The sequence below is a fragment of the Choloepus didactylus genome, chromosome 14 (assembly GCF_015220235.1).
Source record: "Choloepus didactylus isolate mChoDid1 chromosome 14, mChoDid1.pri, whole genome shotgun sequence".
NCBI classification, from domain to species: Eukaryota; Metazoa; Chordata; class Mammalia; order Pilosa; family Megalonychidae; genus Choloepus; species Choloepus didactylus.
This window is the reverse complement of record NC_051320.1, coordinates 1836364-1851618: the sequence shown is the minus strand read 5'-3', so window position 1 is coordinate 1851618 and position 15255 is coordinate 1836364. Positions and strand designations below refer to the sequence as shown.

The 15255-nt window shown below is 33.7% G+C and overlaps 2 protein-coding genes across 2 annotated transcripts; both read left to right on the top strand.

Annotated features, from left to right (window-relative positions):
• Window positions 1–295: 295 nt before the first annotated feature.
• LOC119509110 (olfactory receptor 1052-like) lies at window positions 296–1234 on the top strand. Its single transcript, XM_037802971.1, has one exon. The coding sequence runs from the start codon at window positions 296–298 to the stop codon at window positions 1232–1234; it is 939 nt and encodes a 312-aa protein (XP_037658899.1).
• A 10281-nt stretch (window positions 1235–11515) lies between these two features.
• LOC119509111 (olfactory receptor 5J2-like) lies at window positions 11516–12454 on the top strand. The gene has a single exon (XM_037802972.1). It carries the CDS (start codon window positions 11516–11518, stop codon window positions 12452–12454), a length of 939 nt encoding a protein of 312 aa, XP_037658900.1.
• Window positions 12455–15255: the final 2801 nt, after the last annotated feature.

Sequence of the window (15255 nt, the reverse complement as noted above, 5' to 3'; positions counted from 1 at the left end):
ATCCTATTGAAGCAGGCACTTTGAAGCAGACTGAAATTTTATGAGCCACAACACTGTTTCTACTACCTCTTAATGGGATAAAAACCTAATTAGCACAGAAAAAAAAAAATTGAGATAATCTAGTCAGTCTCCTATTATTATAAATATGGAAACTTATGTTCAGTGAAATAATGTATTTATCCAACAAGATGAATATAAATGTTTCCATTTGATTTTATTACATAATTGATTCTCCTGTATCCATTCTATTCTGTTTATGTTTGCCACATGAGATTTCAAGAAAAGGATTTAACAAATGGCTGAAGAGAATTTCACAGTTGTTACTGAATTTATTCTTTTGGGACTGACAGACCGTGATGAACTAAAAGTTGTGCTTTTTCTGTTGTTCTTGGTGATTTATTTCATTACCTTGGTGGGGAATCTAGGAATGATCTTCTTAATCCAAATCAGTCCTAAACTCCACACACCCATGTATTTTTTCCTCAGCTGTCTTTCTTTTGTAGATGCCTGTTATTCATCAGTCATTGCACCTAAAATGCTAATCAACTTCTTTGTTGTGAGAGAATCCATCTCATTCTCTGCCTGCATAGCACAGCATTTGTTTTTTGGGGTGTTCATTACTACAGAAGGCTTCTTGCTGTCAGCAATGGCATATGACCGCTATGTGGCCATTGTGAACCCTTTGGTTTACACGGCAGTCATGTCTAAGAAAAAGTGTGTAGTGCTGGTTATTGGGTCATACACAAGTGGAGTGATTAACTCACTGACACACACCATAAGTTTGGGGAGACTGTCCTTCTGTGGTCCGAATGCTGTCAGCCACTTCTTCTGTGATAATCCCTCACTGCTAAAGCTGTCATGTTCTGATACTTCCATGAATGAACTGTTACTATTAACCTTCTCTGGCATCATTGCCATGGGCACCTTCTTGGTTGTGATCATCTCCTACATGTTCATTGTTGTTGCCATCCTGAGGATCCACTCAGCACTAGGCAGACAGAAAGCCTTCTCCACCTGTGCCTCTCACCTGACTGCTGTGACCATACTCTATGGCACAATAAGTTTTAATTACATTCAGCCAAGCTCCCAGTATTCTGTAGAACAGGAGAAGGTGGTCTCTGTGTTTTACACACTGGTGATTCCCATGTTAAACCCATTGATTTACAGTCTGAGAAACAAAGAGGTAAAGGATGCTGTGAAAAAGGCCATAGAAATGAAGCATTTCCCTTGTTAATTTCAAGTCACTATTTATCCTACAGTTTTCCACCAGTCAATTTTCCACTTGTTAACATTCACAGAAATTCAGTGAATTCCAGAATTTCTAAGGATTGTTCAAATAATATTATTCCACAAACTCATCTTTTCTATGAGGAAACAATCCTAGAAAGTGAAAGTGACAGTGAAGAGAAGCATTTTAGAAATAGTAATTCAAAACTCAACTCTCTTAAGATCCTAGGCCATTAATATCTGAATCAATCAATCTGCTGCAAGTGCATGTATATTTTCTAATATTTGGATTACTGAGTATATATGTGTATTTTCATTTTAGAGTTATATGGGGTTAGAATTTTTCAAAGGAAAATGTTTTTTAAATTATTCATGAAATTAAGATGTCTACTGGTCTTTGTTCTTAAAATTTAAATTCAATTATAATTATTAGCAAATTTCCAAGTTAACTGAATTGGAGGGTTTGATTCTAAATGTAATTTCTACCTACTAGTTATTTTCCTTCTTTTCTTCCTATTCTTAGACCACAGTGCCCTCAACAACAAAAGAGGAGTTCAGAGCAAATGAACATATTAAAATTCTCAGCTTGAAATAAAGAATCCACTTTTAAAATGTTTAGATGCATGTCTAAATAATTCAAAATTAATTTTGGGGGAGATAAAAGTTAGTATTCTCCCCAACTCTCCTTTGAAGAATCCCCTTTAACTTCATCTAAGATTATACACACACACACACACACACACACACACACACCAGACATACACACACATACCACTATCCAGAAATCTTCAAATCTGATGCCTCCCCAGAGGTTCAGACCTTCAGTTCCGTACTGATAGATTTTTTGAATGGGTACCTTCCTATCATGTTAAAAATGATTATGTATTGCCAAATGTGCTGTGGATAATATATTTATATTGCAAATAATATTTATTTATAATATCTACATCTTTCTTCATTTTTGAATCTCTGTTAACAACTGGTATAATTGGAAAGGATCTGACTCATTGATTTCTCTTCTCTTCCAGTGATCTGATCTTCCTACTGTTCCACTGATCTATTTTTTATTTCTGTGATACTATTATACTCTATTCTTCCTAATATGTCTTGGCATCTAGGGAAAGTAGTATTTCTCATTTTGGTTTTAGAAGACTTCAGCTATTTTTGAGCCCCTATTTTCATATAAATTTTATGATTAATGCATTTTCTGGAAAATTTTCATTTCTAACACACTGGTCAGACTAAAGAAGAATGTGCTCTGCATTTTACAGGTTTGTTCAGTTCTCTAACCCTAGTTTCAGTTCCAAAATAATCTCACATTGAGAATCAGTCATGCAGTTGTGTAGTTTCAAATTTCATATTTGTCATCTTAGCATTGTTCACTGAAGCTTTGCAGATTTTCTTTACCCCATCAGGGATGCTGACTTGGGCAAGTTTGGCCCACAGTCTATCTCAGAATAAGCAAATAACCCCAGACAGAAATCATTGAAGATTCTTTGTTGTCTTGAAAAAAGTATCTGCATTTGGAATTTGAGTGCATGAAAAAAAAAGTTTTCACATTTCATTGATGCTATAAAATACGATTTTAAAAAGTTATGAAAGTTATATAGCTTTTTATAGTTTGTAAGTTGGATTATTGCCCCACTGTAATTTGTGTTTCCTCTTCCTTTCCTACCTGGAAGAGGAAGTCTCACTTAAGTATATTTTTGTAGTTTCCAATTCTTTGCCAAAATTCCCCATCTTGTCTTTGCATTCCCTATACCAATTATTTGTTGTTATTTTAAAGCCAATATATAAAATCTCTATTACATGATTTCAAATTTATCCATTACTGTCATTTTTATCATATACACTATTATCAGGGTGTTGGGAAAACCTGATATTCACATGCAAAAAATGAAGTTAGACCACCTCGCACCATAAAGAAAAATCAACTCAAAATGGATGAAGGACCTAAATATAAGAGATAAAACATAAAATTCTTAGACTATAACATAGGGGTGTATCTTCATCCCCTGGAATTTGACAATAAATTCTTATATCTTTTAACTAAAAGATGGATAAATTTGATTTCACCAAAATTAATAATTTCGTGCATTGAAAAAAATTAACAAAAAAATGAAAAGACAACCTACAGAACGGGAGAAAATTGCTGCAAACCATATATAGGATAAGGGCTTTATATCCATAGTATGGAAATAATTTTTGCAATGCAACAAAAGAAAGACAAACAAGCCAATTAAAGAACTGGGCAAAAACACTGAACATCATTTCTCCAAAAGCAATTTGCAAACGGCCAATCAGCATATGAAAAGATGCTCAACATCATTAGCCATTAGGACAATGTAAATCAAAATCAAGAGATACAACTTCACAAAGACAAGGATGTCTATTATTTATTATTTTTAAAAAGGAAAATAAGTGTTGGAAAGGATGTGGAAAAATCAGAATTCAATTGCGTTGGTGGGAATGTAAAGTGGTACAGCCACTGTTGAAAGCAATATGGCTTTTCCTCCAAAACCTAAATATAGACTTGCCATATGACCTGGCAATTCCAGTTCTAGGTATATTCCTAGAGAAAACAAAAACATGGTATCAAAGAGATATTTGCACAATTATGTTCATAGAAGCATTATTCATAATAGCTTAAGTGTGAAAACAACCCAGTGTCCATCAACCAATGAATGAAGAAAATGTCACACATATATGCAATGGAATCTTATTCAGCCATAAAAAGCAGTTATAAGACATGCTGCACCTTGGAAGAACCTTGACAGCAGATTAGAGTCCACTGGGGCATGTGGGGAGAGGGAAGGGGGAGTGTTTTTTAAAAACATAAAGCAAAAAATAAAAAAAACACAAAATCCTGCCTGTGCTTTTTTTATACTGTACTTTGATGAACAGTAGTCCTTAAGTCTAATAAAGTTAAACTTGATCAATACTTTTATCAATCAGTTTTCATTGTTCTGGTTACTGCTATTGTGTAACAAAATACCCCAACATTTAGTGAATAAGAATTACAACCATATTATTTTCTTCATAGATTCTATATGTCAGAATTTGGGGGAAGACTCAGCTGGGCACTTTTCTCTTAGGATTGCTTTCTTTGGATAAGTATTCCTGTTCCAACCATTTCCTTAATCAAAAAAGCAATCTTTTGTTGATGGCCCATATTTCTAAATAGCTAATGCTTGCTACACAGCAGTGCAAAGTTCTCATTTTGCATATTCAATTAAAATCATGGAAAGGGTGCACTTGGGCAAGAGTCCATTAGGGAATGAGAGAGGCATAGTACCCAGGTGGCACATAATACAGTCTCAAGTACATTTAGGTAATGATGATCCAACCACAGACTATTCCTTCCAGATAAAATTCCCAATTTGACATTCAAGAATGACTTTAGCATACTCTCCTATAGCATCTCCAAATCCTTGGCCTTTCATAATGTCATCTCTATCCCTGGGAGTGATTTAAAATTGATCACCCATTTCTAGTAATCTCAAAATATTTGCTTACCATACATAAGCCATTTCACCCAAAACACCAAATAAGACTTTGGATCCTCTGTGTGGCAAGACGATGGCAGGTTGAACATACCTAGGTCCTTTAGTCAGACTTTTTGAATTGTATGGTTTTAATTGATAGGATAAATTCAGCTCATGTTCAAGTTTTTCTTTTATTAATTATAATCTACATGATGGGATTTTTATTTTTCCAAAGCTAACATTTATGGAGTTAATTTGACAGGTCCCTTTAAGAGATGTGGTTCACAGCTAGGATAGGAGTCAGTTTTTCATTCCCTAAATATCAATAATACCCTCTCAAATATCTGACAGCAATCCCTCAACTTTTTAATTATATTTTTAAAAGTCATCTAAAATTTACACTGCCTCTTTTTAAAATATTTTCATCTTACCTACTCTTTTTCTTCTTTTATTAAATTAATTTATTTGAATTGCTCTAAAATATACCTGACAAAATCATTTAAGCCATTTAAGTGGACAATTCTTCAACATTAATTACAGTGACAACACTGAGTAACTTTCAGCACCATCTATTTCTAGATTATAATATTAATTTTTCCCCAAAATTTAGCCTTATGTTTGGTTAACTTAACTAACAGATCAGTTACTCCTTCCTGAATATTTTCCTGACCCTCCAAGAGTGAGATTACATACAGTAATGTGGATTCCCCCATCAATATCTGTGTCAACAGCATTAAATTGGGCATGCTTTCTCTGATTGTAAAACCAACATTTTTGGGGTTGCCTGCAACCATAACACTCCTACAGAGTCAGAAGGGGTGTTCCATTTTTTAGCCAATGAGAGAGTGGGCAGTTGCCTCTGTCAGGGCAGATTTGCCAAATCCTTGTCTTTACCCAGTAGAAGTCAGTTGTCACACCTTTCAGAAAATTCAGCTCACAAAAGTTTGTATTCACTTGATAATCAGTTTCAATCCAATGACCCCGTTCCTTCAGCTGTATCTGCAATTGGCAATATGCCATCTAATTCTTTATTCAGAGAATGTATGTTGTCATGGGACTATCAGATTTCCATTCACATTTCTCTGTAAAGCGTTCCTGTGCTTTCACAAAATATTCTTAGGATTCTGAGGTTACCTGGCTGGGACACTAGCTACTTTCGTAGACTTCCATGTAATCCATGGTTAGTTATTTGCCCAGATGGCCATAGAAATTTGAGAAAGCTTCTGTTTCTTTACTCCTTAATATATTTTCTTCCATTTCCTGCCTTATTGTTTTAGTTTTCAACAATTTTTCTAATAAGATGCAGGGGATAATAGCGTTGTTTTGCTAAGTTTTCCTGTGCTTGGCATTCTTTATCTATCCACTTAGCCACTTTCACTGAGTTTGGGTTTAGGGCTTCTTAGGTTTTACATTTGGGTAAACACACATGTATAAAACAATTATACATATTTGCTTCCATTTTCTGGCTACTTGGACAGCATAAGATCATGAATTTCTAAATTATTTATGATAAGCGAGGCATGTTTTAGAGAAAAATTCCCTGGTTATCTTCCTTCTGATAAAATAACAACATGTTTACATGGATTTTTAGTAGAGTCAACATTTTTAGAGCATCCCTTAAAAAAAAGGGGAAGAAGTAACAGACCTACCCCAGTAACTGAAACTGATACATACCAATTTAGAATTATATTTCACTAATTATTTAAACCTTATTTATTGTGTCTTGACTATATCTCAACAATTTTTCTTAAAGACACTTTTCTAACATTAATGCAGGTATCCTGCTTTCTTTTGTTTAATATTTCCTAGTATAAATGCATTCTTTACCTTTCAAAATTTTCACATCATTTAAGAATCTGAAAATATTTCTTCATATTCATTTTATGATATGAATATGTTACTTCATATATATGAAATTCTTATTGACTGGAATGTATGTTTCCTTTTCTTTAGACTCTGGGAAATTTGGTTGCTGGCCTACTTGATGATATGCATGCAATTATATATTTTGTTTTCCAAAAATTCTAGCAATACCATGGTATTTTGAGTAACCAGCTTAACTGTATATAATAATCTCATTCTGGGAATATAGAAATTTGCTTTGGCTGAGTGATAGGTATAATACCTGTATTTCTACTAGAGCCTCCAATTCAGCTCTGTCAGACTTATCTTCCATTCCATACTGGTTTTGGTTTTACTGCCAAGCTTTCAGCTCAAAATGTGCTTTCGTTTGCTTTTACAGTTTGTTTTGTTAGCTTTTCAGGTTGTTCTTTCTTCCTGCAATGCAGCAATACTTTGAAATGCATTGCTCAGCCAGTATACAAAAAAAGAGCATTATTTTAGAGATGCAATTCAATACACTATTAGAAGGTGAAGTCCTTCTTTATATTACCAACATCATTCCCTGACCATTTTGAGGATATTCATTTGCCATATTTTATAGCATTCATCTGTTTCTTAAATTATTTCTGTTACAGGAAGTACAGTTAAAGTTGTTCTTTCCAGATATTATTTTCCCAGTTGAACTCTTATTTTCTGGAGAATTGTATCTCTTAACCAGTCATGTACACCCCTGTGTAAGAGGGACAAGTCCATTACTCAATTTGGTGATTTATAGACTATTCCTCAAAGCAAGGAATTGTCATTTAATACCCTTCCTGTTAATCTTGTATGCTATTCCCCTGTAAGTCCCCTATGAGGCAATCTGCCTGCAAAAAAACATTCCAGGGTGCCACACTTTAAAAGCATTTAATCCTGAAGTAAATGAGCAGGTAAAAAGGAATATCAGAACACTGGAATATGCAGTGGTCATCCAAAGCACCTCATCCATTCTTATTTTATATGCAACCTAAAGCTTCCTATGACCTCAGAGGTAGAGCTGAGTTGGCTTTGCTTTGAGTCAGAATCAGTGGTGAGAGATAGGTAGTGATCTGCCTGGACAATTTTTGGGACATAAAAAATGAACAAGCTAACATCTTTTCCCTCAATTAGTTTCTTACTATATCCTAATCTCTCTCACAGCAATGGGCTACCATTTATTTACCAAACCAAGGCATAAATTATTTCTGTCTAGGTTGGTTTCCTCACAAATTCATTCGTTTTATTTTGTTTTTAATCTATTTATCTATCCATCCATCCATCCATCCATCTATCCATCTACCATTTCTTTATTTTCCAGATCCATTGCTTAGAGCAGTGCCAATTCAATCATCCTGTCACCAGTCTTTTTGGAAGAGGTCTCATTCCTTTTACTGTTTGTTTTTTAACCTTTTGACAACAACTATTTCTTAAATATTTTAAATATATTGATGACTTTCTATATTCTAGGTTTCGGGGATGTGCTTACTCATTATGTTTTGTAAGTGAATGGTGTATTTACATTTAATAGAACTGTTCTATGATAACCCTGGATGACTTTGTTAAGACTGCATCTTTCCATAGAAGTTTTTACTTTATTGTTCTCAGGGGTGCCACTGTGCTACCAATGTGTATAACCTTAAGTTAGTTTCTCAGGTTGAAGTTGCCTAGTTGTGCAGGCAGCAAATCCAAACTTCAATGCATGTGAGGCCAAGCTTGTGGTTACTGCCTCTCAGAAGAGAAGTTTTTACTGCTAAGATGATGGGTCATGGTTTGAATGTTTATTTAAAATTTTGCTGATAAGCAGAATTAATTTAGTTAGCACTTATACTGAGAATGCCAGTTCTTCAAAGTGCACAAGGTTTACATGAGAATTTCTTTTCTTCATGGGTTGAAAGCTATAGTACTTTTGTGAAATATTGGATTTCACATATTCGGTTATAAAGTTTTGCAAAAGACATGAGTGAGTTATGTTGTCAATGTCAGCTTTCACTTCTGGTTTTCTGCTTTCCTTAATTTTGAACCCAATGATAATTTCATTTTTATTTTATGAGTTAACATATCTAGAATTACACCTAGTCTTCTATCTTGCTAGAAGTTGAAGTCCAACCAGTTTTCTTGTATATTTTTAATAACTCTTTTCTTTCTAATGTCTAATGCAATGCTTGGCTTGTCTTTGTCCTTCAAGCAATATTTGATAAATGGCTGCTGCTGCTTGAAGAGGGTTGAGCTAAAATAACATATTATCAATCTGGATTCTTATTTATGTATTTCTGAATTACAAAGGGTATCCCAGTCCACTTTATATTTTACTGGAATTCTATTCCATTCATACAAATTATTTACAACCCACGTTCTAATACTTGCTCATCTTTTGCTTCATGTTTCCCTCTATTCTTTGTAACTTTTTTTCTGTAGTTCACACCTTAGATAAAACCACTTCCATGGGGATACCTTGAGAAAGTCTCTTAAGAAACCGGACCACAAGCCAAAATGTAATTGTGTTGTTGTGATTATGCTAGTTTAATAAGCTTCTGAAGCACAGGTACTCTGGCCTCATTAGAGCAAAAAAATGTATATATATGCATTGGTCCCATCCTTCAAATTTGTCCTCCTTGAGGAAATATTAAAGATGTAATACTTTATTTTGTTTGTTTCCATTATGATTGGTAATTAAACCTAAATTTTACTCAAATTATTTTACCTGGAATCATCTTCTGGTGTTTCCTGTTTAAATGTGGACCATTTTGAATGTGAGAAATACATTAACTGGTTCTGTTTTTGAGGGGAGGGTTAGAAACCATGGAAATGGACATGAGCTTTTTAAATAATCTGGTAACCTAAACTTTTTTTAACTTCTTTTGGTGAGTTACATTAATGCCTTTTATTGTCTTCCTATTTCTTTAAATTTACCCATAATTGGCTTTCATTCTGCAGATAACTTAAAATTTTAAATATGATAGAATATTATAAGTATTTTGAGTGTTAAAGTTGACCTCAGCCTATTCCTTATCTTATTAATTCTTGTTTCATGATTGCCACCAAATTTTTTCTGATGTTTATATACATCACACAGGATAGCTAATATAATTTAATTTCTAATTATTTTTAAGCACATATTTCCTAAATTATATTTTTCAGTCAAATCCATATCTATAGGAGCTGATCTTTCATTCAGATAAATAACTCGGCTAAGTAAGCTGAATAAGTTGTCGAATACCCAAGTTGTCAAATCTGTTGGCAATCTCTAAACAGCACATGAAAAAATCACAAAAGTATATACTTATTTGTAGTATGTATTATCTCACATTTAACAGGGCAAATTTCAAGCAATCATTTGAAATGACAATTTGATCCCTCAAACTACTAATACTAATGACAATAATTAATAAGTAAATTAATACTGCTGAAATATTCTGAATTACTCTAAAATTGAAAGGGATTGATTACAGTGTTTTCAAACTTACATCCATCACCTTGAACAAAAAACATCAGAACATCACTATTCTAACTATCTAGCTAGCTGTAGCTCATATAGCTACATAATATTATTTTATTAGTTGCTAATTTTATAGTCAAAGCAACAGGAAATTCTTTGTTGGAATTAATCTCCTTCAATCCTGACAGCAGTCTTGGGGGAGGAAATATAAGTAGATCTAGAATCTAAGAACTTAAATAAATGGTCCAACATCATAAAGGCAATTTTTGGCTGTAATAGGAATTGGCTCAGGTCTGATGGAGTTCTACCTCTTCTGCATTGTGAAAATTGAAATGTTTTAATAAGATAAATAAGTGATATAAAATATGGGTAAGCTAAATTGATCACAATTCATTTATCATCATTTCCAATTTAATAGAGGAAAAAGGGGAAAAAAGGAGTTGATTCTTCAGTAAATACAGACAACTTTGTAGAGAAGGTAAAAGACAACCAACCATCTGATGGAAATCATAGTTTTAGAAAGCCTTGACTTGTCTTATGTATCTGTTGTAGGATGAAGAATATGAAAAAAAAGTTTCAGAAAGCAATTAGTCAGTTTAACTGTCTAAATTTGTTTGTGGTCTCAGTAAAAGCAGGAAACCTCCATCTGGCTCAGATATGTGAGATACAGCTTGTGTGTCTTAGTCTCAATCAGTGACCTTTCAGGGTTGCTCTTCCACCAGGCCATGTGGAAGATTGCCCCCAAACTAGAGTCTGGAATACTTTCTAAAAGTGTCATGCAAGGGACAGGTTTTATATCATGAGTTTTAGTTAGGAGATGCCCTTGGTCCCAGAAGGCAGAGTCCTTGGTACCTTTAAATGCCATCCCTGTAGACACCTGTGCCATTTTACCTCATAATTGTGGTCACTTTGGAGTCAATAATAAAGCATCTACAGATCAATTCTACAGATAAGTTCAAGAAAGAGATCATTTTAGATGCCCAATAATTTCATATTTAAAACAGGTCAGCTTGTGATTGCAAAAACTGTGTGATTGACACTCTCTTTATCCAGAGTATGGGTAGATGAGTAATAAAGACAAAAAAAGTGGTCAGAAGTGAGCTTCACTGAGAGAAATTTAGTTTTGCAACAATATGCATTATATACACTTCTACTAATTCCAACTGTCATTAGTTTTTTTCTTTTTCTTAATGCTAGTCACTTTATTATTGAGGTAGGAATTTTAGACAGACTGAAGCTGTGAGAGACAAACTGTTTTGCCCACTGGTTTTTACGGAATATAAGCAGATAAAATGCCAACACTGGAAAGGAAAAGAGAGACCATCTAATCCACCTGCTCATTTCATTGATGACAGAACTCAGATCCAAAGAAAGAATATTATTTATCCAAAGATGAAAAGCACTAACTGTGTGTATTTGATGTTAATATATATTTTTCTATGTTCCTCTAATAAATTATAATCCCTGTGTCTTTTTCTTTCAGAACAGTTTTTGTGAAAACCAGAAAATGACTGAAGAGAATGGCACAGTGGTTACTGAGTTTATTCTTTTGGGCCTGACAGACCATGCTGAACTAAAAGTTGTGCTTTTTCTGTTGTTCCTAGTGATTTATGCCATTACATTCGTGGGGATTCTGGGCATGATCTTCCTAATCCAAATCACTCCCAAACTCCACACACCCATGCATTTTTTCCTCAGCTGCCTATCATTTGTAGATGCTTGCTATTCAACTGCAATTGCCCCCAAAATGCTGATCAACCTCCTGGTTGTAAAGGACACCATTTCTTTTCATGCTTGCATGGTGCAGCATTTGTGTTTTGGGGTGTTTGTCACCACAGAAGGCTTCTTGCTGTCAGTGATGGCATATGACCATTGTATGGCCATTGTGAACCCTTTGCTTTACACTGCAGTCATGTCTAAGAGAAAGTGTGTAGTGCTGGTCATTGGGTCATGGGTATGTGTGATAATTAACTTATTAATACACACCATAAGCTTGGGGAGACTGTCCTTCTGTGGTCCGAATGCTGTCAGTCACTTCTTCTGTGATAATCCCTCACTGCTAAAGCTGTCATGTTCTGATACTTCTGTGAATGAACTGTTGCTGTTAACCTTCTCTGGGGTCATTGCCATGGGCACCTTCTTGATTGTGATCATCTCCTACATGTTCATTGTTGTTGCCATCCTGAGGATCCACTCAGCACTAGGCAGACAGAAAGCCTTCTCCACCTGTGCCTCTCACCTGACTGCTGTGACCATACTCTATGGCACAGTAAGTTTTAATTACATTCAGCCAAGCTCCCAGTATTCTGTAGAACAGGAGAAGGTGGTCTCTGTGTTCTATGTGCTGGTGATTCCCATGTTAAACCCATTGATTTACAGTCTGAGAAACAAAGAGGTAAAGGATGCTGTGAAAAAGGCCATAGAAATGAAGCATTTTCCCTATTGATTTTAAATCACCATTGATCCTCATAGCATTCTGCCAGTCAGTCCTAATTTATTAACATTCATAAGAATTCCATGAATGCTAATGCTTTTAGCAGTGTACAGAACCTTTCATTCTATATACTTACTTGTCATATAAGGAGGCAAGCCTGAAAGAGAAGGTTATGTGATTTGTATAACTGTATCATAAAACTGTAGCCTATCACACAGGTTTTTGATGTTCTAGCTTATTAATCTTTGAATCAATAAAAAATACAATATAAAATACAGTATTACATATATATTTCACTGTTATTTGGAGAAAATAAATGTAGATATAAGGTTTTCTTTAAGGACATAAAGATATAGAGTGCTTCCTAAGGGGAAAGGGGGATGAAGTTCCTTGCATTGCCAGAATATAAAAATAATCAAATCATATAGCTGGATATTTTCTTCATTTTTGAAGTGTGAATTATATTTTAAATATTCTAAAGAATGAGAGACTCCTATTCAAATAAAAAAAATGAAAGCTTGTTTCCAATTAGCATTTCCATAAATATGTTTTTTTGGCTAGCTTTTTGTTTGTTTGTTTGTTTGTTTTTTCCCGTATTCTAGGCCTTAATTTCTTTATTTCTGAAGGGAGAGTCTGGCTGCCCTTACAATTAATTCTGAGACTATAAAAGGAGCCTCATGCAACTATCTCCTCAGGTTTTAAAATTTTAGTTACATATATATAGGATGCCTTGAAGTGTAATTTTAGAATATTTAATTTTCAACATTCATTTTATTTCTACTTTTAAGAATCTCCTTTATTTTCATTCAAGATTTTTTTTTAATTGCCAAAAAGATGTTTCAAATTCAAGAAACTTTTCCTTTATAAGAATCCCATTACATTAACTACGAATAAGGTAATCAAAAGTATCATCTATTTATTGAATCAATTCTCTATTAATTTTGTGATTCTGTGTTTCCATTATTCTATAATGCCAACCTTTACAATGAACAAAAATGCAGTGGGGAATATATTTGCCTTAACATTAAATTAATTGGAATTAAATTCATTCTTTTTCTGTATTTTTGAGGCTCTATTTATTAGTGAAATTAGAGGAGGAAATCTGAGATTCTTAAAGCCTATTTGACAGTTAGAAAATATTCAAATGTCTTTATAATTGCTAGTTCATACTTGACTATTCAGGTACATTCAACTTGTTAACAAAAACTCTAGATTTAAAACAGGAGAAAAAGTTTTTAGTTATGTCTATCATAGAAAATACAGTTGTAAAAGAGACTGGTTTTGCAAATAGATTTTGGAACACATAAGATATGGGTATCAATTAATTAAAATCATCTAAGACAATCATTTGGGATAAGAAGCTAATACCATAAAATACTAGTTCCAATCAAAAAATAATCATGATCATTGCAATATTAATAATGCTCATTGACAATATGCATAGAGAATGAACATCTTCAGGTTTGAAAAATGCTAATACTATCATTATGCTCTGTTAATCTTGCAAAAATCATTCCATGATGCATGAGAAGAACTATATGTGAAATTTTACTCTCAGACAGAAAAAGCAACAATTTTCCTAATCTTTCTACATTACATTTCTAAATCTGTTACTATTTTATCTCTTTTATTTGTTATGTTTTTAAGAAATAGCTCCCATCTTGCCTTGCTCTAAGCTTGTGTGCTTAGAGAAAAAAACTAGTGCATGAGTCCTCCAATTTTGTTCTTGTTTTACAAATTGCTTAAGCTATTCTAGATTATTTACCCTTTTCTTATAAATATTAGAAATAACTTGTTGATTTTTTCTGTTGGGATGATTTTATCAGGATTGTGCTGCAACTATAGATCAGTTTCACATCTTAACAACATTGTGTCATCCAACCCATGAACAGGATATAGCTCTCCATTTATTTCCTTTGATTTCTTTCATCAGTGTATTTCAGTTTTCATCATGCAGCTCTTACTTATATTTGGTTAGATTTATATCTAAATATTTCATATGTTTTTGGTTTTATTATGTTATAATTACATTTCAACTTACAATTGTTTACTGCTAGTATACAGAAATACAATCGAATTCTGTAAGTTTACCTTGCATACTATGACACTGCTATTTTCACTTATTAGTTCTAGATTTTTGTAGATTGTTTTTCTACCTAAACAATCATGCCAACTTCCAAAAGATATACTTTCCTTTGTTACAAATAAATGACTTTATTTTATTTCCCTCATCTTATCACATAGACTGGGATCTTCATTTTGGCAAGTTATTCCTGAGTTCTCTTTCAGATTAGTGTTGTGTGTGATATTTCATCTGTTCAATAACATTTACAGGACAATTGGACTTCACTTCATCTCATTTACAAGAAGATTGAAAGTATAACCATTTTAGTGGACAAGAGCTCCGGTAAACCTATCCTTCCAATGGTGGTGAACTTCCAAAAAAAATTTGTATTATACTCAGTGCAAAAAGTATGGTCCCCAAGTGCCTTAAGCCACTTTTGGTATGTTGCAGCAGTGGGTCAAGCTGACATAGGTGGCATTTCCTTGAGTATTTGCAGCATGATAATCATGCACACAGAAACATTATATCACCCTATAGATTATTAGTACTGCATATTCAACCCTGAGGCACAATTCATAGCTTATGTTATATAAATGAACCAAAGATGGCCTCTGTTTAGTGACCATGTGTGTTGTTTAATTCTTCACAGCTTTTATCCATTAGAAAATCTCACTGGTGCAAAAGTCACATTCTTACACATAAAATGTTTAAAAAAAAAAGCCAAAATAAACAAATTTTAGCCATTCAG